Below are 22537 nucleotides of genomic sequence, written 5' to 3'. Positions count from 1 at the left end.
AAGCTGGTTCTTTTGGGCGCAAGTACGCCAATAGGAACCTTTTAAAAGGTTTTTGAATATAATGTTCTTTTAATTTACTAAGAAACTAACCACTGTGCCTTGATATAACTGGGAAAAAGGTTCTGTATATTTCACAAGAGTCATTTTCAGGTTAAGCGGATTACTCACAGGTGGTGGGCTAGACACTCCGATTAAAAATGCTTATTTTTTTTGCGATAAACCCATTTTCAGCTGAACTAATCAAACTGCACCAAGTTACCACTCAAGGAATAGTTTTGAAAGCAAATTTTTTTTTTAAATTACGTTTTAAAACGCGGCCTGATTGCGCTGGCTCATGGCAGATTTTGTGTTGGGCAATATACAAATGAGTTTGAGTGGAAACTCGAGATAAGAAACTTTTCAAAACGGGTGCAATTTTGGGTGCAATTTGCGCCCGGATTGCCGACTGCGCACGAAGCGGAAACTCTACCCCGTCATGTTTAAGTACTCAACGGGGGCTGACATACTGAAGATTACGTGCTCATTTATACAAAATGGTAGCAAGAGGGCACAAATTTAATCTAACCACAAAAAGAATTTTAAAATGTCAGATGTTCCTCCCCTTCAGGCGAAATTGAAGGGACCATGTCACGAGGATAATGCACTTTGTAAGCTATTTCAGCAGAGCTGGCTGTGGGGATATTACTTCATTGGAATTTAAGATTTAAAAAAAAATTAATGGCATGTTAAAAACAGTGCTTGATTCAACAGGAGTTTGCTTTGGAGGCCAAACATGCTGGCGCAGAGTTCTTGGAACAAGCCATTTCAGGAATTGAATTTGCCAAACAATTCCTCTAATTTAATCCTCCTTGTCTCCTGAAGACTGTAAGATGGATTTTCCTTTAAATGACATTCAATTAACAAGATCTATTATGTAAGGCTTCCACCCATTTAGGGGCCATCCAATTTTCCAGGAATGTTTTGTACTGGGACCAGAGGCGCCCATCGGTTTGCAGTTAATGATATTAAAGTTAGACCACAATGTTGCTAATTAGACAACCACACAAATCCCCTAGCGCCCGGGCACGGCACCACTCCCGCGAAATTCAGCGGGAGGTTGGCGGAAGCGGTAGCCGGTAGCGCCCCACGGCACTGTCTCGCCGGCGGTAACATCATTGCCGTGCGCAGTGCCCCGGCCGCAAACTTGGGTTGCGCCCCCTGACCTATCGCCGCACGATATGTGGGACAGGATCAGGGGGCGGTTTGGCAGCGGCGGCGACGCAGGTTAAAGGGCAGGTGTTGGGCAGCCATTTTTATTTTGGCCGACTGCCAGCACCTGCCCCCTTTTGTTTTGTATGCGGGGTGCCAGCCACGATCGCTCAGCCCGGCGCTGTTTTCCCAGTAGCCCGCTCCCTGGTGGTTTGACAGGGCCGTGGTGTGCGCAGCGCTATGCCCCCTCTCCTTTAATCGGGGGAAGGGGAGGCCTGCAATGACGCGGTGCTACGTGGCGCTGTTGCACGTAGCGCTTTGAAATTCAGTAATAGCACCCCAGACAGGAGGTGGAGCACTTCCCAGTAGCCCCCCACCTCCTGCTTGGGGTGCTACTACTGAATTTACAGCGGGGGGACGCTAAATTTTTCGGGGCGCTACCCAATTTTTCCCCCCAAGTGTTAATGCCAGTATTGTGCTCACCTGCCCATATAAAATGGGATTCCAGGACAGGTAGGGTGTGCTGTTTAAGGAAATGTATTTAAACAAGCCAATACAGTAATAAGGTTTGTATCAGCATTCTGAGGTTATTGGTGAATATTTATCTTTCCTTTCCATTTTCCAATTACTTGGTTGGGAGGCAAAGGGGGAAAAATTGAGTCGTGCCCCCTTTGGGGCGCTAACTTCGCCGAGGGTGCTACTTTTAGTGCCCCGAAAAAATTCGCGTGGGCGCTGCGGGACGTTGCGCCGCAGTACTGCAGGCCTTCCTTCCCTTCTTAAAGGGGAGGGGCCTTGCACAGCGTGACCCGGAGTCCAGCTGGGCCACCAGGGATCGGAGTGCTGGCAAAAGAGCCCGGCACTTCTCTTGAGTGCCGGGCTCACAGAGCGCGGCCGGCATTCCGCGGGGGAGTGGGTGGCTGCAGAGGAGGCCAGGGACAGCAACGGGGAGCAGGTGCTGGCAGGCGGCCAGCAACAAAAATGGCCGCCCGGTACCTCGCCTTTAATTAGCGCTGCCCCGGCCGCAGATAGGGCCCCCTGACACCGTCGGACATAGCGTCCAGCGGTAAGTCAGAGGGCGCTACCGAAGATCATGGCCGGGGCACGAGCGGGGTGCTGCGCACCGTGATGACGTCAGCGAAGCAGCGCCACAGGGCGCTATCGGTTACCGCCGCCGCTAACCTCCTGCTGAATTTCACGGGAGGTGTTGGCGGCGCCGCACCCGGCGCCAGTTGCTTTGCGCCCTGTTAGTGCCCTCTTAGACTGCTAATGGGAGGCGCCAAGCAACCGAATTTTTCCCCCATTGTGCCATTATATTCTGGCACTGCCATTTTTTTGGTACACCCATTGGACAGGACTGCTCACCTACCAGTGCCCACCTACTCATACTTGCAGGGACACCCACCTGTCAATGAACATCTGGAACCGGATACACAAGCAGAGCTGTGCTATCAGTGCAAGAACACCTGCAGCTAACATATCGAAACATTGGCCTAGAAATTCAGTAAGGCGCTGCCAGCTTTGCGGCCAGTTACCGCCCAAAGAGGGCTTCTGCGCCAATAGAGGAGTTTGCGCTGATATTCAGCGCAGCGGTAATGGCGGCGGTAGCCGTTAGCGCTGCGCCGGCACCGATGACGTCATCGGTGTGCGCAGTGCCCCGGTTCCGCCCCGATACCGGCCCGACCCCCATATTTAGTTGCGGCCGCCTCTTCCGCAGCGGCCGCAAACAGCGATCAGAAAACGGGGCCGTACTGTAGCCTTAGTGGGGCGCTTTAAGGTGGAGGTGCGGCCGGCCGCTTTTTCGGCGGCCGCCTGCCCGCACCTCCTTCCCCGGCCTCCTCCACCGCCCCCCCGCGGCATTGCCGGCTGCTTTCCGCGAACCCGGCACTTCTCCGTGGTGCCGGGCTCATTTGCCGGCACTATCCAGCGGCGATCTCCCCGTTGCAGGCACCTCCCCCTTAAGAGAAGGAGGAGGCCTGCAGTACCGCAGCCTGCCACTCCGCAGCGGGTGGCGCAGCGGCGCCTAGAGCGCTGAAATTCAGTTTCAGCACCCCAAGCGGGGGCGGGCACACCCTGGAATAGCGCCCGGTTCCAACTTGGGGCGCAAAAACTGAATATCTGACGCGCGCAACTGGCTCCGCGCTCAGCGCTAACTTTTGGGCGCACGCCAGCTGGCGGGCCCAAAGTGAATTTCTAGGCCATAGAAACATAGAAGGTAGGACCAGGAGTAGGCCATTCGGCCCCTCGAGCCTGCTCCACCATTTAATGAGATCATGGCTGATCATCCAAATTCAGTACCCTGTCCCTGCTTTCTCCCCATATCCCTTGATCCCTTTAGCCTTAAGAAATATATCTAACACCTTCTTGAATATATTTAATGAATTGGCCTCAACAGCCTTGTGTGTTAGAGAATTCCACAGGTTCATCACTCTCTGGGTGAAGAAATTCCTCCTCATCTCTGTCCTAAATGGCTTACCCCTTATCTTTAGACTGTGACCCCTCGTTCTGGACTCCCCCGCCATCGGGAACATCCTTCCTGCATCTAGTCTGTCTAGTCCTGTTAGAATTTTATAAGTTTCAATGAGATCCCCTCTCATTCTTCTAAACTCTAGCGAATATAAGCCTAATCGACCCAATCTCTCCTCATACGTCATTCCTGCCATCCCAGGTATCAGTCTGGTGAATCTTTGCTGCACTCCCTCCATGGCAAGAACATCCTTCCTCAGATAAGGCGACCAAAGCTGCTCACAATACTCAAGGTGTGGTCTCACCAAGGCCCTGTACAACTGCAGCAAGACATCCTTGCTCCTGTACTCAAATCCTCTCGCTATGAAGGCCAACATACCATTTGCCTTCTTAACCGCCTGCTGCACCTGCATGCTTACCTTCAGCGACTGGTGCACAAGGACACCCAGGTCTCGTTGCACATCCCCTTTCCCAATCTATTGCCATTCAGATAATAATCTGCCTTCCTGTTTCTGTCACCAAAGTGGATAACCTCACATTTATCCACATTATACTGCATCTGCCCAATCACCCAACTTGTCCAAATCATACTGGAGTTTCTCTGCATCCTCCTCACAGCACACACGCCCACCCAGCTTTGTGTCATCTTCAAACTTGGAGATATTATATCTAGTTCCCTCATCTAGATCATTAATATATATTTTGAATAACTGGGGTCCTAGCACCGATCCCTGCGGTACCCCACTAGTCACTGCCTGCCACGCGAAAAAAAGACCCGTTTATTCCAACTCGTTGCCATTCTATATACCATTGGGCCAGTGATGGTAACCATCACCTCTGTCCTCAAGTCCTCAGAACACTGAGACTGATTGCAGCATTCTTGCTAATACCCAGGCTGAAATGCAAGAGTTCAATGTTAAATCTCTTGTGCTTCTTACAGGAGCTGTGATGACGGCAAGTAGCAAAATGCTCCGATTTGAAGTCTTCAGCAATGGGACCTTGGGCATTCGCAACGTTCAAGTCCAGGACCGCGGGCAGTACCTGTGCGCCGCGTGGAACCCGCACGGCACGGACAAGGCGGTGGTCACCTTGATCGTGCTGGCCCAGCAGCCGCGAATATCCGGAGCCCGCTACAAGGATGTCACCGTGTACCTGGGAGAACCATTCGCGGCGGAGTGCAGGGCCGAGGGAACGCCCACCCCGCACGTCTCGTGGCTGCTGCCGGGAAGGAAACTGCTGCAGACTCCAGGGGGTGTGGCAGGGAGCAGCTTGTCGCTGCTGCCCAATGGGACCCTGGCCATCGGGGAGACCGCCTTCTCCGACCGGGGGGTTTACAAGTGCATCGCTAGGAATGCCGTGGGAGCGGACACGGTGACCGTGAGGCTGCACATCGCGGCGCTGCCTCCCATGATTCAGCAGGAGAGGAGCGAGAATATCTCCGTCGTCCCGGGGCAGGGCGTTCGTGTTCACTGCACTGCCAAGGCTGCGCCCCCAGCAAACATTCGCTGGATTCTTTTCGATGGGACACAGATCCGGCCCTCCCAGTTTATTAATGGCAACCTGTTTGTTTTTCCGAATGGGACCCTCTACATACGTAACCTGTTGGGCCGAGACGTCGGAAACTATGAATGCGTGGCGACTAATATAGTCGGCATTGCCAGGAGGACGGTGAGCATAAACATTCAAAAGCATTCAGCTACTGCCAAGATTACCGTATCATCTCCACGAAGAGTAGACATTAGCTATGGAAGCGTTCTACATCTGGACTGCGTTGCTGCAGGAGTTCCAGGGCCGAAAATACTCTGGAGACTGCCTTCAAGGTTGCTTGTGGACTCGCGCTACAGGTACTGACGTAAGAAAACTACTAGGCATTTGGCCTAAGCGTTAAACAAAGCTTTAATCAACTGTTTTACAACATGGAGGTCTAGTTGTGGCCTTCACTAGTTCCTATTAAGAATGCCCCTGCGCAAGCTGGGCCCGTGCCCGAGTATTTATACTCTCCCTGGACAGCACCGCCCGCAGGCCGCTCAGCATCACTTCAGTCTTTCTTTCATGAATGACCGATTCATGTCAGGTACATTAATATTTATAGAGAAGGGTATTGAAAACTTTTTTGTCGTTGTCACTGCAGAAGCACTCTCAATGGTTTGGTTGATAAAGGCACCACCTAGTGTGTTGCTGGGGCACGTGTGTCAGCCGTGGCTCAGTTGGTAGCACCCTCGTGCTTGGAGTCAGAAGGTTGTGGGTTCAAGTCCCGCTCCAGAGACTTGAGCGTAAAAATGCAGGCTAACACGCCAGTGCGCTGCTGAGGGAGTGCTGCACTGTTGGAGGTAGCGTCTTTCATAAGAATTAGGAGCAGGAATAGGTCCTTCGAGCCTGCTCTGCCATTCAATAAGATCATGGCTGATCTTCAAACTCATTCCCACCTGATCCCCATATCCTTTGATTACCCCTCGAGTCCAAAAATCCCTCCATCTCAGCCTTGAATATCCACAGCCCCTTTGGGGTGGAGAATTCCAAAGATTCGCAACCCTCTGAGTGAAGAAATTCCTCCTCATCTCAGTCTTAAATGGCCGACTCCTTATCCTGAGACTGTGCTCCCTAGTTCTAGACTCTCCAATCAGGGGAAACAACCTCTCAGCATCTACCCTGTCAACCCCCCTTTCAGATGAGACGTTAAACTGAGGCATCATCTGCAACTCTCAGGTGGCCGTAAAAGATCCCATGGCACAATTTGAAGAAGAGCAGAGGTGTTTGCCCCGGTGTCCTGGTCAATATTTATCCCTCAATCGACATAACTAAAAAAAAGCAGATTATCTGGTCATTATTGGCTGTAGCATCTCCTACATTACAACAGTTCAAAAGTACTTAATTGGTTGTACAGCACTTTGGGACATCCTGAGATTGTGACGGGCGCTATAGAAATGCAAGTCATTCCTTCTTTTGTAAGTTTGATGGAAGCTGCAGCTGGACAATAAATCGCTTTGTTTTGTAATAGTGATGAGCACGAGGAATTGACAAGCATTTGCAATAACGACAAAGCAAACCAGGCACTAGGGTTTATTTCTGGAGGGATAGAATTGAAAAGTGGGGAAGTTTTATGCTAAACCTGTATCGAACCTTGGTTAGACCACACTTAGAGTACTGCGTGCAGTTCTGGTCGCCATATTATAAAAAGGATATTCAGATTCAGATCAGATTCAGATTAGATTTATTTGCCATATGTAACAAGTACAATGGAATGCTTGTTCCCCGTAGGGACGCGTCAGCTATACATACAGCGCCGCGTTCAGAGTCAATACAATGGCTTCCTGTGGCAGTGGGAGCACGATGTCCCTCAGCCGCTCCGTCCTCCTCTTCGCCGCGGTCTCCTCCTCACTGTTGCCGGCTCCACGTGTGGTGGCCTGCTCCTCCCGCTCTGGAGAGGCACTGGAGAGGGTTCAGAGAAGATTTACAAGGATGACACCAGAAATGCGAGTGTACACCTATCAGGAAAGGATGAGCAGGCTGGGTCTCTTTTCTCTTGAAAAGAGAAGGCTGAGGGGCGACCTAATAGAGGTCTTTAAGATTATGAAAGGCTTTGATAGAGTGAACACAGAGAGAGTGTTTCCACTTGTGGGGAAGAGCAAAACTAGAGGCCATCAATATAAGACAGTCACCAAGAAAACAAATAGGGAATTCAGAAGAAACTTCTTTACCCAGAGAGTGGTGAGAATGTGGAACTCGCTACCACAGGGAGTGGTTGAAGCGAATAGTATAGATACATTTATGGATGAGCAGAAATTTTCTCCAATTAAATATTGAGAAGACCGAAGCCAATGTTTTCGGTCCCTGCCACAAACTCCATACCCTAGCCACTGACTCCATCCCTCTCCCTAACATCTGTCTGAGGCTGAACCACACTGTTCGCAACCTTGGTGTCATAGTTGACCCTGAAATGAGCTTCCGACCACATATCCACAGCATAACAAAGACCGCTTATTTCCACCTCTGTAACATCGCCCGTCTCCGCCCTTGCCTCAGCTCATCCGCTGCTGAAGCCCTCATCCATGCCTTTGTTACCCCTAGACTTGACTATTCCAACACACTCCTGGCTGGCCTCCCACATTCTACCTTACGTAAACTGAGGTCACCTGTGTCCTAACTCGCACCAAGTCCCGTTCGCCCATCACCCCTGTGCTCGCTGACCTACTTTGGCTCCCGGTTAAGCTGCGCCTTGATTTCAAAATTCTCATCCTTGTTTTCAAATCCCTTCATGACCTCGCCCCTCCCTATCTCTGTAACCTCCTCCAGCCCCACAACCCGCCGAGATATCGGCGCTCCTCTAATTTTGCCCTCCTGAGCATCCCTGATTATAATCGCTCAACCATTGGTGGCCGTGCCTTCTGTTGCCTAGGTCCTAAGCTCTGGAATTCCCTCCCTAAGCCTCTCTGTCTCTCTACCAATCATTCCTCCTTTAAGACGCTCCTTAAAACCTACCTCTTTGACCAAGCTTTTGGCCATCTGCCCTAATTTCTCCTTATGTGGCTCGGTGTCAAACTTTTTGTCTTATAATACTCCTGTGAAGCGCCTTGGGACATTTTACTACGTTAAAGGCGCTATATAAATACAAGTTGTTGTTGTTTAAAGGGCGGTTAGATAAGCATATGAGGGAGAAGGGAATAGAGGGTTATGCTGACAGAGTTAGATGAGGAAAGACGGGACGAAGCTCGAGTGGAGCATAAACGCTGCCATGGACTGGTTGGGCCGAATGGCCTGTTTCTGTGCCGTATATCCGATGTAATCCTATGTAATGATCAAATGAGTTCAGTTGGGGATTTCCTCCTCACAACATGAGATATTTATTTTAACAGATTATTGAGGGGATTTGGAATCCATAAACAGAGATGTCTTTAGTCTAAAGTCTTACATGTTCTCGCCTGGTCTCCCCCCAGATTAAAATCCATCCTTGACTGAAAGGGTAACAAGCAGAGGTGTAGCTAGCAGCTTAGAATTCATTCACGCCAGCCAATTGTTCAATCCCTCTCCTCATAGCCGCCAGCCATTGCCTGCAACCTAGCAACCCTATGATTTCAGAACAGACACCAGCTTTGTAATCATTCCTCTAAGTGCTGTTTCCCGTGTCTGGACCACCATAAGTGAACTAAGTAGCGATGAACGAGCGGAAATCCAACTGATGTCCATGCCGACACTGCAAAAATACTGTTTGCGGTTCACATACAGATTCCTACCCCCATGACAGGCGACAGCCACCTCCTAGGAGATTCTGCCTGTGCTACTTTATAAGCAGGTACGCGGAGATGCATGAGAATGTCCCAGGTGATTCTTCACTCCCTCCCTATGAGAATTGATGGGAAGCATCTGGTTTCTGTTTGTTGTCTCACTGCAGTGGTAGACCTGAGACCTGTGGGAATTATTCCATGGCAATAATGTCTTGGTCCAACACTGTGTGGCTGTGGCCCTCCTTATCTGTTTTAAGCAGTGTCTAAACCTTGAATTTCTGTCACATAATGTCACTACAACCTGCTTTATGCCTTTTCTAAAATAACCAATAAGGAGACACCGATGGGTTCTCCCAGTGTCATCCGCCATAAACCAAACAAAAGGGGCACAACTAATAAAGAACATAACCATAAAAACAAAGGGAACTTATAACTTAAATAATAATATTGTTACCAGTTCCCATAGACACTCTATATCCTGCATTGCCCACTGGTCTCAGAAGGCCTCAAGCATACCGGCGGACACTGTGTGCTCCTTCTCCAGGTCCACCCGGTCACGGACAAGACCATGGAAGCCAGAGTGGCCAGTTCCATGGGCTGCGTCTGACCTGGACCTGTAGATATCCACCTTGGCCAAACCCAGGAACAGACCCACGAGGAGGTCCTCTGACTTGCCCACACCCATTCCCCGCCACCCACCCCACCCTCCTGCACTGGGTGGCCAAAGATCATGGGACTGAAGTGGGGCTAGAAGCTGAGGACCAGCCCCTTCAAATACTGGAAGAATCAGAACAGATTTCATTTCCAAACAACAGCCAAGAGTAGAATGACCATCTAATTGCATTTTTTACCCATCATGCTCCTATACTCTAGAATGACTTCCCAAACACCTTGTTCCATCTCTCCACATTTTCAAATTCTTCTCAAAACCTAACTCTTTGATCACACCTTTGTTCACCTTCCCTAAATCTCTCCTCTCAACATTTGCTTGGTGCTCGTTTGCTGTTTTGTAAAGCAGATTGGGACACTTCCCAACACTGAAGGTGCTCTGTAAGTGCACAAGATCACAAGAGCTTTAAAAAACAGGTCATACTGGTTATTTGACTCCGTCTTCAAATTGAGTTTTATTTGGCCCAATATTGGGTTGGTGGTGCAGAAACAATTGACAGCAAGACTCAGCCTATAATTAGTCAGTATGCTTTTATTCATTTCTCCCCAGGTTGTCCTAATATTTTTCTCCCTCCTCTCTTGAAGGTAGTGACTCATTTTGGAGTACAGTTCTACAGGTGCTAACAATGTTATGGTACCATGTCCAAGTAGCAAATCCTCCTGTCGAGACTGGGCGCTCATTTATGTTACCTGTAGCACCCACCCCAACTCCAACCTCACCCCTCACAAAATGGCCCAGCTAAGATCATCTAACTCAGTACAGACTCAGGACAACAAACTAAGGATCAAGCCTGGGACTTTTTCTGCTCTTATAAAAATATCATTAGATGCAGTTGCCCATCTAGCCATCAGGGAAGCCTTCATAGTAAATACATTTTAAAACTGTACAAACCACAAGGGGTGGAACAAATGTTTGCACTGAAAAGTACCATTTCCCCCATGGAAGTGTGTCCACCATCTACAAGGCACAAGTCAGGAGTGTGATGGGATAATCTCCACTTGCCTGGATGAGTGCAGCTCCAACAACACTCAAGAAGCTCGACACCATCCAGGACAAAGCAGCCCACTTGATTGGCACCCCATCCACCACCTTAAACATTCACTCCCTCCACCACCGGCGTACCGTGGCTGCAGTGTGTAACATCTACAGGATGCACTGCAGCAACTCACCAAGGCTTCTTCGGCAGCACCTCCCAAACCCGCGACCTCTTCCACCTAGAATGGACAAGGGCAGCAGGCGCGTGGGAACACCACCACCTCCAAGTTCCCCTCCAAGTCACACACCATCCTGACTTTGGAAATATATCGCCGTTCCTTCATTGTCGCTGGGTCAAAATCCTGGAACTCCCTCCCTAACAGCACTGTGAGAGTACCTTCACCACATGGACTGCAGTGGTTCAAGAAGGCGGCTCACCACCACTTTCTCAAGGGCAATTAGGGATGGGCAATAAATGCTGGCCTTGCCAGCGATGCCCTCATCCCATAAAAAAAAGGAATAATTTTTTTTTTTTTAAACCAAAGGTTTAATTATCCAAGCCTTCAACTGTTTGTCACTAACCTCTGATTGTGTTTTATTTTTCAGTTATAGTAGAAGAATCAAAGTGTACAACAATGGCACTCTCGTGGTCCAATCAGTTACAGACAGAGATGCAGGAGATTACCTATGCGTAGCCAGAAACAAGATGGGAGATGACTTCATGGTGCTCAAGGTCAACGTGATGATGAAGCCAGCAAAGATTGAATACAAGCAAGATGCCAATCACAAGGTCATGTACGGAAAAGACCTCAAAGTTGACTGCATTGCCTCGGGGTTACCAGATCCGGAGATCTCATGGGGCCTGCCAGATGGCACCATGGTCAACAGTGTCATGCAGTCCGATGACAGTGGGACAAGAACGCGAAGGTATATTGTTTTCGATAATGGCACCTTGTACTTCAATGAGGTCGGACTGAAAGACGAAGGTGACTATACTTGCTATGCAGTAAACCAGATCGGGAAGGATGAAATGAAAGTCAACGTGAAAGTGGTAGCAGAGCCCCCAACTTTCAAAGCTGGCGCACCCTCTCTTGTTAAGGTGGCGTACGGTGAGTCCTGCACAATAAAATGCGAAGCCAAAGGAGAACCGACCCCCTGGATCACCTGGTACTCTCCAAACAACAGATTCATCCCACCTTCCTCAAAGTACCAAGTCACGACTGATGGCACTCTTCTTATACAGAAGGTACAGAGATCAGACAGCGGAAACTACACATGCATTGCGAGAAATACGGCAGGGGAGAGTAAAAGAGTCGTCACTGTGGAGGTAAACATTGAACCGCCAAGCATTAATGGGCAGAAGAGCACAAATATGGTGGTCAAGGAAAAGGCAATGAGGGACACCCGTAAGCAAATAGATTGCAAGGCGGAAGGGATACCCATTCCACGGGTCATGTGGGTGCTGGCAGAAAACATTATTGTGACTGCGCCATATTATGGAACTAGAATTCAAGTGCATCGCAATGGAACACTCGACATAAGGAGCTTGAAGAAATCGGATGCAGTCCAGTTAGTGTGCATTGCTCATAATGAAGGAGGAGAGGCTAGGCTCACCGTGCACCTCGAAGTGCTGGACAACCTGGAGAAGCCTTCATTTACTAACCCACTTAGTGCGGGGGTCTCTATCGTGATTGGTAACAGCGTTAACCTTAACTGTTCCTCCAGAGGGAACCCCACTCCAGAAACAACCTGGATCCTTCCAGACGGAAACAAGCTCCTGAGCGGACAGCAGCTGACAAAGATGTACCACGGAAGCGATGGCACCTTGCACATCAACAACCCTTCTGCCACAGAGGCCGGAGCTTATCGCTGCATAGCCCGGAACACAGTGGGCTCCATTGAGAGACTAGTCACCTTGGAGATTGGTCACAAGCCAGAAATACATAACCGACACACAAGCTTGGTCAGAATTTTACCTGGGGAAAGCATGCGGCTTGACTGCATGGTAGGAGGCAATCCACTGCCTCAGTTATCGTGGGTTTTACCCAATGGCGTGATGCTGAACAGACCTCAGAATGTAGGCCGCTTTTCACTCTTACAGAATGGCTCGCTCGTCGTTCACGAGGCCTCTGTGTACGACAGAGGTACTTACTCGTGCAAAGCGGTGAGCGAGCTGGGCCTCACGTTTATGAGCGTGGCAGTGATCGTCATAGCCTACCCGCCGCGCATCACGAACGGACCGACACCCGTGACGTACGCGAGGCACGGCACCTCGGTTCAGCTGAACTGCATGGCCATGGGGATTCCGAAAGCGGAAATAAGCTGGGAGCTTCCGGACAAGACGCGGCTCACGGCAGCGAGTCAGGCTCGCCTGATTGGCAACAAGTACCTCCACCCTCAAGGGTCCCTCCTCTTACAGAACCCGTCGAACAGAGACACCGGCTTCTACAAATGCACTGCAAAGAACCTGCTCGGCAGCGACTCAAAGATAACCTACGTCCACGTTTTTTAAAGGAGCGTTTCTTTTGAATTGCTGTCCAAGTTTTTCTTCCCCCCACCCCCCCCCCCCGGCCCCCCCAGTATGTGCCCAAGAAACTGCCTTCCACGTGCAGTGGACACAGCCAGTTGAGGATGCGCAAACTGGTCTCGCTGAACTTTGTGGAAAATGTCAACAGATGCACAAAATATTGCTTCAACGTTCTCTCGCACGGTTTCCGTCCAAAGTTGATCCTGACAGCGTGCGCTTTTGTGGACTCGTGCGCTAAAAAGTCGGACACTCGACTTTAAAATCCGCATTAAATTGAAATAATCGAAGATAATTTCAAGCATTTGAATGTCTTCCATCGCCTCAGGCTTCAAACTGAATCTAGATCGGAGGCTTATACCCAGTAATAGCCAATACCTGGGGTCCTGTAAATACCACATGTCTCTTCCTCTCTCTAACATCATTGCCTATAGTAAAAGAGAGATCTTGACTCTATGTTCAATGAAAAATTTGCTTGGCAATGAATCTTGTTCAAGTTAAGCCTGCTCTAATGAGCTCCATCTTGAATCATTCATCGTTATTGGTAGAGTAACAGTACTGTCAATGAACAATCAGAGAAGCCTAGAAATTTATGTCACTCAGCCCATCGTGTCTGTGCCGGTTGAAAAAGAGCCATCCGGCCTAATCCCACTTTCCAGCTCTTGGTCCGCAGCCCTGTAGGTTTCGGCACTTCAAGTGCATATCCAAGTACTTTTTAAATGTGATGAGGGTTTCTGCCTCTACCACCCTTTCAGGCAGTGAGTTCCAGACCCCCACCACCCTCTGGGTGAAAAAAGTTCTCCTCAACTCCCCTCTCATCCTTCTACCAATTACTTTAAATCTATGCCCCCTGGTTATTGACCTCTCTTGCTAAGGGAAATAGGTCCTTACTGTCCACACTATCCAGGCCCCTTATAATTCTATACACCTCAATCAAGTCTCCCCTCAGCCTCCTCTGTTCCAAAGAAAACAACCCCAGTCTATCCAATCTTCCCTCATAGCTAAAATTCCCCTATCCTGCCAACATCCTCGTAAATCTCCTCTGTACCCTCTCTAGTGCAATCACAGTTTTCCCGTAATATGGTGACCAGAACTGTTTGCAGTATTCTGGTTGCAGCCTAACTAGTGTTTTATACAGTTCTAGCCTAAACCCCCTGCTCTTATATTCTATGCCTCGGCTAATAAAGGAAAGTATCCGGTATGCCTTCTTAACCACCTTATCTACCTGTCATGCTACCTTCAGGGATCTGTGGACATGCACGCCAAGGTCTCTCTGTTCCTCTACACTCCTCAGTGTCCTACCATTTAATGTGTATTCCCTTTCCTTGTTAGCCCGCCCCAAATGCATTACCTCACACTTCTCCGGATTGAATTCCATTTGCGCTGTTCTGCCCACCTGACCAGTCCATTGATATCTTCCTGCAGTCTACAGCTTTCTTCCTCACTATCAACCACACGGCCAATTTTTGTATCACCTGCAAACTTCCTAATCATGCCCCCTACATTGAACAATGATGCTCACGCAACTACAACAAGCTGTAACTATAGAAAATTAAACTTGAAGCCTTTTCTATATTAACGTGACTTGAAGTCAATCAACATTACAAGTCAGATAATATCGTGTGATGCATTTTATAGTTGTTAGTCTTAACTATTTTACTAACCAAAATCATTTTTACAAAGTAAAGTACTTTGTATTACAAGCAGCAGTTTTTTTTTAAAACAAAGCTCCCTCTATCAAGGAGCTTCGTAAAATCATACAGCAGAGAAGGAGGCCATTCAGCCCATCGTGCCTGTGCCGGCTCTTTGAAAGAGCTATCCAATTAGTCCCACTCATCTGTTCTATCCTCATAGCCCTGCAAATGCATCCTTTTCAAGTAAATATCCAACTCTCTTTTGAAAGTTACTATTGAATCTGCTTCCACCGCACTTTCAGGCAGCGCATTCCAGATCATAACAACCCACTGCGTTAACACATTTTCCCTCATCTCCCCTCTGGTTCTTTTGCCAATTACCTTATGTCTGTGTCCTCTGGTTACCAACCCTCCTGCCAGTGGAAACAGTTCCTCCTTATTTGCTCATAATTTTGAACATCTCTATTAAATCTCCCTTTAACCTTCTCTACTCTAAGGAGAACAATCCCGGTTTCTCCAGTCTCTCCACACAACTGAAGTCCCTCATCCCTGGTACCATTCTAGTAAATCACCTCTGCACTCTTTCCAAGGCCTTGACCTCTTTCCTAAAGTGCGGTGCCCAGAATTAGACACAATACTCCAGCTGAGGCCTAACCAGTGATTTATAAAAGGGTAGCATAACTTCAGTTTTTAATTTTACTAATAAAAATTGGGGAAAAAAATGACCATCGCCATTATACCAATTATGTAAATAAGAAAGAATGATTGTCTTTGTAACATCAGTAGTTTGTAAGTTTTATGTAAATCCTAGGTTGTTATTAATGGCAGGGACATCTGCTTCCATCCTGTGCTCGGTCACCTACATTGGCTCCTACGCTACTATGGTACTATGCTATATTAACCAGGATGGTCCAGGTCTGTGCTGACCAGAGTGGCAGAAGGAATGCCACAATTGGCCACATCACTCCTGAACTAGGCACTAGGGTACAGTAACGTAGTGGTTATGTTGCTGGACTAGTAATCCAGAGAACGTGAGTTCCAATCAAAATGAGTTTGAGAATTTGAATTCAATTTGGGAAGAAAAACCATTTGGAAATAGAAAGCTGGGATCAGTAAATGTGACCATGGAGCTGTAAGAACCCAACTGGTTCACTAATGTCCCGTAGGGAAGGAAAGCTGCCGTCCTTGCCCGGTCTGGTCTACGTGTGACTCTAGTCCCCACACCAAAGCGACTGCCCTCTGAAGTGGCCTAGCAAGCCACTCAGTTGTGTCAAAGAAGGCCCAGCGCCACATTCTCAGTGCAACTCGGGTTGGACGATAAATGCCAGCCTCGCCAGCGACGCCCACATCCCGAGAATGAATTTAAAAAAAAAAGAATTGGAAAGAAATCAACCGGGGTTTCTGTTGAGGGTGGTTATCTCTGTGACCTCTGCTGTTTAGTGGTCATTAGTGCCAGGACTGCCAGGTTTTAATTTACTCCAGTGCTTTGTGGTTTGGACCGGGAAGGACGGTATATGTTTGGAGTTGATTGGCATTTCAAACATGTCAGTAAACATTTTTTTTAAACTGTCACCAGCACAAATTATTTGGTTTTGTCATCAATTTGGTTGGACGATCACAAAGCTGCCAAGCCTCCCCCAAGTTCATGAGAGGTAGCAAGCTATCCTCTTATATCACAGCCGAGCCCAAACCTGCACACACACATGTCAGACATGCACATGGACACATGGACATATCATACATACAGACTGACAGACAGACAGACACACACACAGACATTGCACACACACACACGGACACACACATCATATATACACAGACCACACATATACAGCACACATAGTCCTGAATTTTGCCGGCATTCAGAGGGCGGGTTCGGAGGCGGATCCGCTGTCAAAATCAAAAAGATTGACAGCGGGGCGGTATCCCGCTTGAAATCCGCCTCCTTGTGAGTTTCCCTAGTGTCGGCTCTGCCTGTGCTTTGCAGACACGGCACTAAGCGGCGGGTCATGCAATTGCGGTAGTTAAGAGGGTGTTTAACGAAATTTAATCAGCATTTTACCAGGTATAAACCATTTACCCAAGTTTTCCACGAGGTTCATGTCACTCGGGGATCACGCCAGGTTAAGTGTGTCAGGTTCTGAACAACTCTCTATTTCTTTGAATAGGTCACAGTTGCAAAAGTGGTCTAAAAGCTACCATTTCACAGCTGGTCACTTTCCAATGTCAGAAACTGGAGCATTAATGATTTGGAACCCACTTGAGTTTTATGCACTTTTGAAGTGTTTGGAGTAATCTCTCTATCCACTGTCACCTCCTTGGAACAACCTATCTCAACACTGACAGCTTACTTCTGTCATCTCAACCTCACCTGCCATCTATTCCATCAGCATTGGAGCCCTTGAAAAAAATCTCACCTTGGTCCTCAGAACCCTCGGGCGACTGTCTGTGTGGAATTTGCACATTCTCCCTGTGTCTGCGTGGGTTTCCTCCGGGTGCTCTGGTTTCCTCCCACAGTCCAAAGATGTGCAGGTTAGGTTGATTTGGCTATGATAAATTGACCCTTAGTGTTAGGGGATTAAATACGTGGGGTTACGGGGATAGGGTGGGATATGTGTCGGTGCAGGCTCGATGGGCCGAAATGGCCTCTATCTGCACTGTGGGGATTCTGTGATTCTGTGATGTGCCAGGTTGGCACCACCCCACACCAACACCATAAAGCATCCCTACAATGCCCAAGCCATTCCTTTCACATTCACTATTGCGGGGGGTACTGTTATGTCTCACCATTCACTGCAACTCACTAAGCCACTTCCAGAGGTGCACACAAATCTGTCCAAGGAGGCAAAGTGTTGAAAATAAAGGTTTCAATGTTTGACACTACATTAACAGAAACTTTACATGAACATTGGATAAAACACCCAAGTGGCTACCCTTGTGTGTTGTTAGTTGGTATGATTGCACTAGGATGAGGGTGAGTGTGAGGGGTGGCTAGAGAGATGGGGATGTGATAATGTAGATAGAGAGGGATGGGTGGAGGTGCAAGGTAAGTTGGTGTGAGTAAGGATGTGCAAGAGTAGGGTAGGGAAGGCAGAGTGATGGGGATGTGATGAATGGCACAGCAGGATGAGGTAGAGTGTGGCTTTGCAGTAACGTTTCATGATCTACTGAGATCATTGAAAGGTTTGTGCCACTGCAGCCTGGTCCTCCTGACGACATCCCTGCTTGTGTCCTCCTGTGCAATGTGCAACCAGGCTGTCTTGGTCTCCTGCGGAGGTCTCTTCCGCCCATGGGAAGGGAAGAGAACCTCCCTGTGTGCTGTGGCTCCCTCTATAAGCATATGGAGGGAGTCATGGGAGAGCCTGGGTGCAGCTATCCACCTTTGTGCAGTGCTTGCAACACCTCAATGCTGTAGAACACTAACAGAACAACTATCAAAATCAATGTGGCTGTGGTCCCTTTAAGGAAACCGGCTGACGACACGTCATCAAATGACACCATCAGATCTACTTCCTTTTAATTGGCTGGGAACCTCACTGGGCAGGCTTAACAAGCCCAATCAGGGCAAAATCATTTGGAGGAGGCGGGATGAAGACGGGTGCGGAGTTTTAGGCCATTGTCTGCTCCGGCCGCACCGGACTCACCACGGCAGGCGAAATCGCGGCCACACATTGCACACCACAAACAGACACCACACACACACCACACATTGCACACCACAAACAGACACCACAAACACACACCACACAGACCACACATTTCACACCACAAACACACACCACACAGACACCACACATTGCACACCACAAACACACACCGCACAGACACCACACATTGCACACCACAAACACACACTGCACAGACACCACACATTGCACACCACAAACACACACCACAAACACACACAGACCACACATTGCACACCACAAACACACCACAAACCACACACACACCACAAACCACGCACACACATATTGCACACCACACATTGCACACACAGACACATTGCACACACAGACCACACATTGCACACCACAAACACACCACAAACCACACGCACACCACAAACCACACACACACATTGCACACCACACATTGCACACACAGAACACACACACACGCTTTCCAGCAGGAATCCCTGGATGACGGTCAGAAGTGGGAAGCCTGGACAACTTTTCCACTTGCATCCCCAATGCGGAGAGGGCAATTGTAGCCAACAACCTGCTAGCTGCCAAACAGCTACGGGGGAGTGAACCTGGGATCCATTCTATCTTGTCGGGATCATTTCTGCACGAAGTAGTGGATTTATCCAGTGAGCCACTAGCGGAGCCCTAACCTGCAATTTTTTTTTAAGTAGTCTGAAGGAAACAGTCCCCTCGTGGTTAAAAGGAGATACCCATCCTACCCCAGCCGGTTAAAATGGATCCATGGATGTGGCTCAGCTGATGGAAGTCACATTTCCACTCATTCAAATATTTAAATGGTAAATCATGATGCAAAGGAACTTAAAATATAAATGTTGCACTCAAATTTAAGGAGGCATTGTTAGCCCTTAGCTAGCATTGGAGCTAATAGCACATATGAAGCAGAGTCCTCTGATGTATAGTTATGTTTATAATGTTAATTCAATATACTGTACATCTTGTAATAAAGAATATTTTACCACAAAACGCTCGAGTGATGTTATGTACATTTTTCTAAAGGATTTAACTGACGCACATCTGCATTTTAATAAGTACTTACAACAATAATTTCTCCAGCTCCTTTCACAAAAGGTCAGGCTGAAGAGATGCATTTTATTGGAACTGGGGAGAGACATCAAGGCAAAGAGGGGCCAAGGAAGAGTATTCCGGAGCGTGGGGCAAGTTGGCTGAAGGCCCTGCCACTGATGGTGGTGCTGAGGGAAGTGGACATTCATTGTTGGCCAGTATCAGAAGAGCAGGAGCTGGTTGGAGAGATAGGGTGTAGAAGGCCATGTAGGGATTTGCAAATTTATTTGTTGAACTTAATGCGTTGAGAGAGGACAGTGAAGATCAGGAAAAATCGAGGAAATAGACGAGAGGGACTTAGCGCGGGATAGTTGGGTTTTAAAAAGGCAGGAAAATCTAGAAGTAGAAAGATCTGCCTCAGGGGTACAGACTTTTCCAGTTGGTTGCAACCTCCTGTGCAGCTCCCGATCTATCGACTCCCAGCTCGCCACTTGTGCCCAGCCCTCTACCTTCTGCAGGCTCCCACCCGACTCCCGATCTATCGACTCCCAGCTCACCACTTGTGCCCAGCCCTCTACCTGCTACAGCCTCACTTGCAACTCCTGATCTATCGACTCCCAGCTCACCACTTGTGCCCAGCCCTCTACCTTCTGCAGGCTCCCACCCGACTCCCAATCTATCGACTCCCAGCTCTCCACGTGCACCCAACTTACCCCCTGCTGCAGCCTCCCACCCAACTCCCGATCTACCGACTCCCACCTGGCTCTCCCGACCTGCTGATGGCCCTTGCCCCAAACTGCTAACACGCGCTGGTGGCAACATAAGAATGGAATGTTGCAGCATCCCCCCCCCCCCCCCAACCACCCCCCCACAAACAAACAACTCCTGTGGCACTTGCGAGTTACATCTGCAAGGGAAAGTTGAAACTTGTGGCAAGTGCAATGCTTTAGCATTTGGCACACACCCTCCCGCAATAAAGCAATTCACGGTCTCTTACCGAGCACCCTGTATGAAAAGAAAGAAAGATTTGCATTTATATAGCACCTTTCATGACCACCGGACGTCTCAAAGCGCTTTACAGCCAATGAAATACTTTTTGAAGTGGAGTCACAGTTGTAATGTAGAAAACGCAGCAGCCAATTTGAGCACAGCAAGCTCCCACAAACAGCAATGTGATAATGACCAGATAATCTGTTTTTGTTATGTTGGTTGAGGGATAAATATTGGCCAGGACACCAGGGATAACTCCCCTGCTCTTCTTCGAAATAGTGCCCTGGGATCTTTTATATCCACCTGAGAGAGCAGACAGGGCCTCGGTTTAACATCTCATCCGAAAGATGGCACCTCCGACAGTGCAGCACTCCCTCAGCACTGCACTGGAAGTGTCAGCCTAGCTTTATGGGCTCAAGTCCCTGGAGTGGGACTCGAACCCACAACCTTCTCAACTCAGACGCGAGTGTGCTACCAACTGAGCCACAGTGACTGGAAGTAACGCAGACGGCGAGACAGAGACTAATGTCTGGCATAACAGTATAACCTCAATCCGTGCGCACCATTGATCATGGACTCAAAAACAGGCCATCACCAATTTCCGCCCCCAAGTCGATCCTCAGAGCCAACCGCAGACAGAAGGGGAGTGTGGGTACAGCAAAGTCCACTCTACAGCCAAGATAGTTATTGAACCTAACACTGAAATCTTAAAGGATTGCTTTGGCTATCTCAACCAATGGGTACAACCCCACTCCCCGGTGTTTACTCATCATCTGTTACCACCTGTCTACTTTTTGCTGGGCTCCTGCTTTGTTCTGAGCAATTACGAATAAATATTGGGAATAGGATATATGCTTGTAAAGGAAAGATTTGCAGGGCCACGGCGGAAAGAGAGGGGGGAGTGGGATTAATTGGATAGCTCTTTCGGAGAGCCGGCACAGGTACGATGGGCCAAATTGTCCATAACAGTGGAGTATTAGTGAGAATAGATCATGCTGGAACTGTAGAGTGCTCAAGTCAAACCGTCCATTGAGCACCGGTTCTGGTCACCGAGACTGAAGAGAAACATTCAAGCACTGGAAAAACCACATGATTCATTCCTAGCACCGGAGCATTGAGTTATGAGGAACGACAGTGGAGAAACTTGGGCTATTCTCCCTTGAGAGGCGATAATGGAGAGGCAACCTCGCTAAGATATATGAGATAATAAACAATATTGAAGAGGCAAATCCAAAACAACAATTCAAATTAAACCATGAGCGTAGAACAAAGGGACACAGATTCAAACCAGCAAAAGGCAAATTTAGGACTACTATCAATAATCAATACACTAACTAGACTTTTGGATAGGGTAGTGCAGGTAAAAGTGATTGGGGAAAGGTTCATCCCCTTAGCACCACCTGTTAGCGCCAGTAGATGGCACTAGTGGGCGTAGTCTATAGGCCTCCGAACAGTTGCAACTCTGTTGGACGGAGTATCAATCAGGAAATAGTTGAGGCTTGTAATAAGGGAGCATCTATAATTATGGGAGATTTTAACTATCATATTAATTGGACAAATCAAATTGGGCAGGGCTGCCTTGAGGATGAGTTCATTGAGTGTATTAGGGATGGGTTTCTTGAGCAGTATGTAACTGAACCGACCAGGGGGCAAGCAACCATAGACCTGGTCCTGTGTAACGAGACAGGATTAATTAAAAATGTCCTAGTAAAGGATCCCCTTGGAATGAGTGACCATAACATGGTTGAATTCCATATTCAATTAGAGGGTGAGAAGGTTGGATCTCAAACAAGCGTGCTAAACTTGAATAAAGGAGACTATGAAGGTATGAGAGCGGAATTGAGTAGAGTGGATTGGGAAAATAGATTAAAGGGTAAGACGATACATGATCAGTGGTGTACATTTAAGGAGTTATTTTACAACTTCCAAAAAATATATATTCCACTGAGAAGAAAAGGGTGTAAAAGAAAAGACAGCCATCCGTGGCTAAGTAAAGAAATTAAGGATAGTATTCGACTAAAAACAAGGGCATATAAGGTAGCCAAATCTAGTGGGAGGATAGAGGATTGGGAAAACTTTAAAAGACAGCAAAAAATAACAAAAAGATTGATTAAGAAAGGGAAGATAGATTATGAAAGTAAATTAGCAAAAAATATCAAAAC

The 22537-nt window shown here is 48.1% G+C and overlaps 1 protein-coding gene across 1 annotated transcript in view; it reads left to right on the top strand.

Annotated features, from left to right (window-relative positions):
• mxra5a (matrix-remodelling associated 5a) overlaps positions 1 to 19346 on the top strand; it is a 31598-nt gene extending 12252 nt beyond the window's left edge. The window contains exons 5-6 of the mRNA XM_085999654.1: positions 4592 to 5495; positions 11125 to 19346. Of these exons, the coding sequence (XP_085855780.1) occupies positions 4592 to 5495; positions 11125 to 13030 (2810 nt within the window). The 3' untranslated portion in view covers positions 13031 to 19346. The remainder of the gene's footprint in view (positions 1 to 4591; positions 5496 to 11124) is intronic.
• The last annotated feature ends 3191 nt before the right edge of the window (positions 19347 to 22537 follow it).

This window comes from Somniosus microcephalus, chromosome 10 (assembly GCF_052327205.1).
Source record: "Somniosus microcephalus isolate GS21.2 chromosome 10, FLI_Smic_1.0, whole genome shotgun sequence".
Classification (NCBI taxonomy): Eukaryota; Metazoa; Chordata; class Chondrichthyes; order Squaliformes; family Somniosidae; genus Somniosus; species Somniosus microcephalus.
Note: the sequence above shows the minus strand (reverse complement) of the source record. Positions and strands in the feature narration are given on the sequence as shown.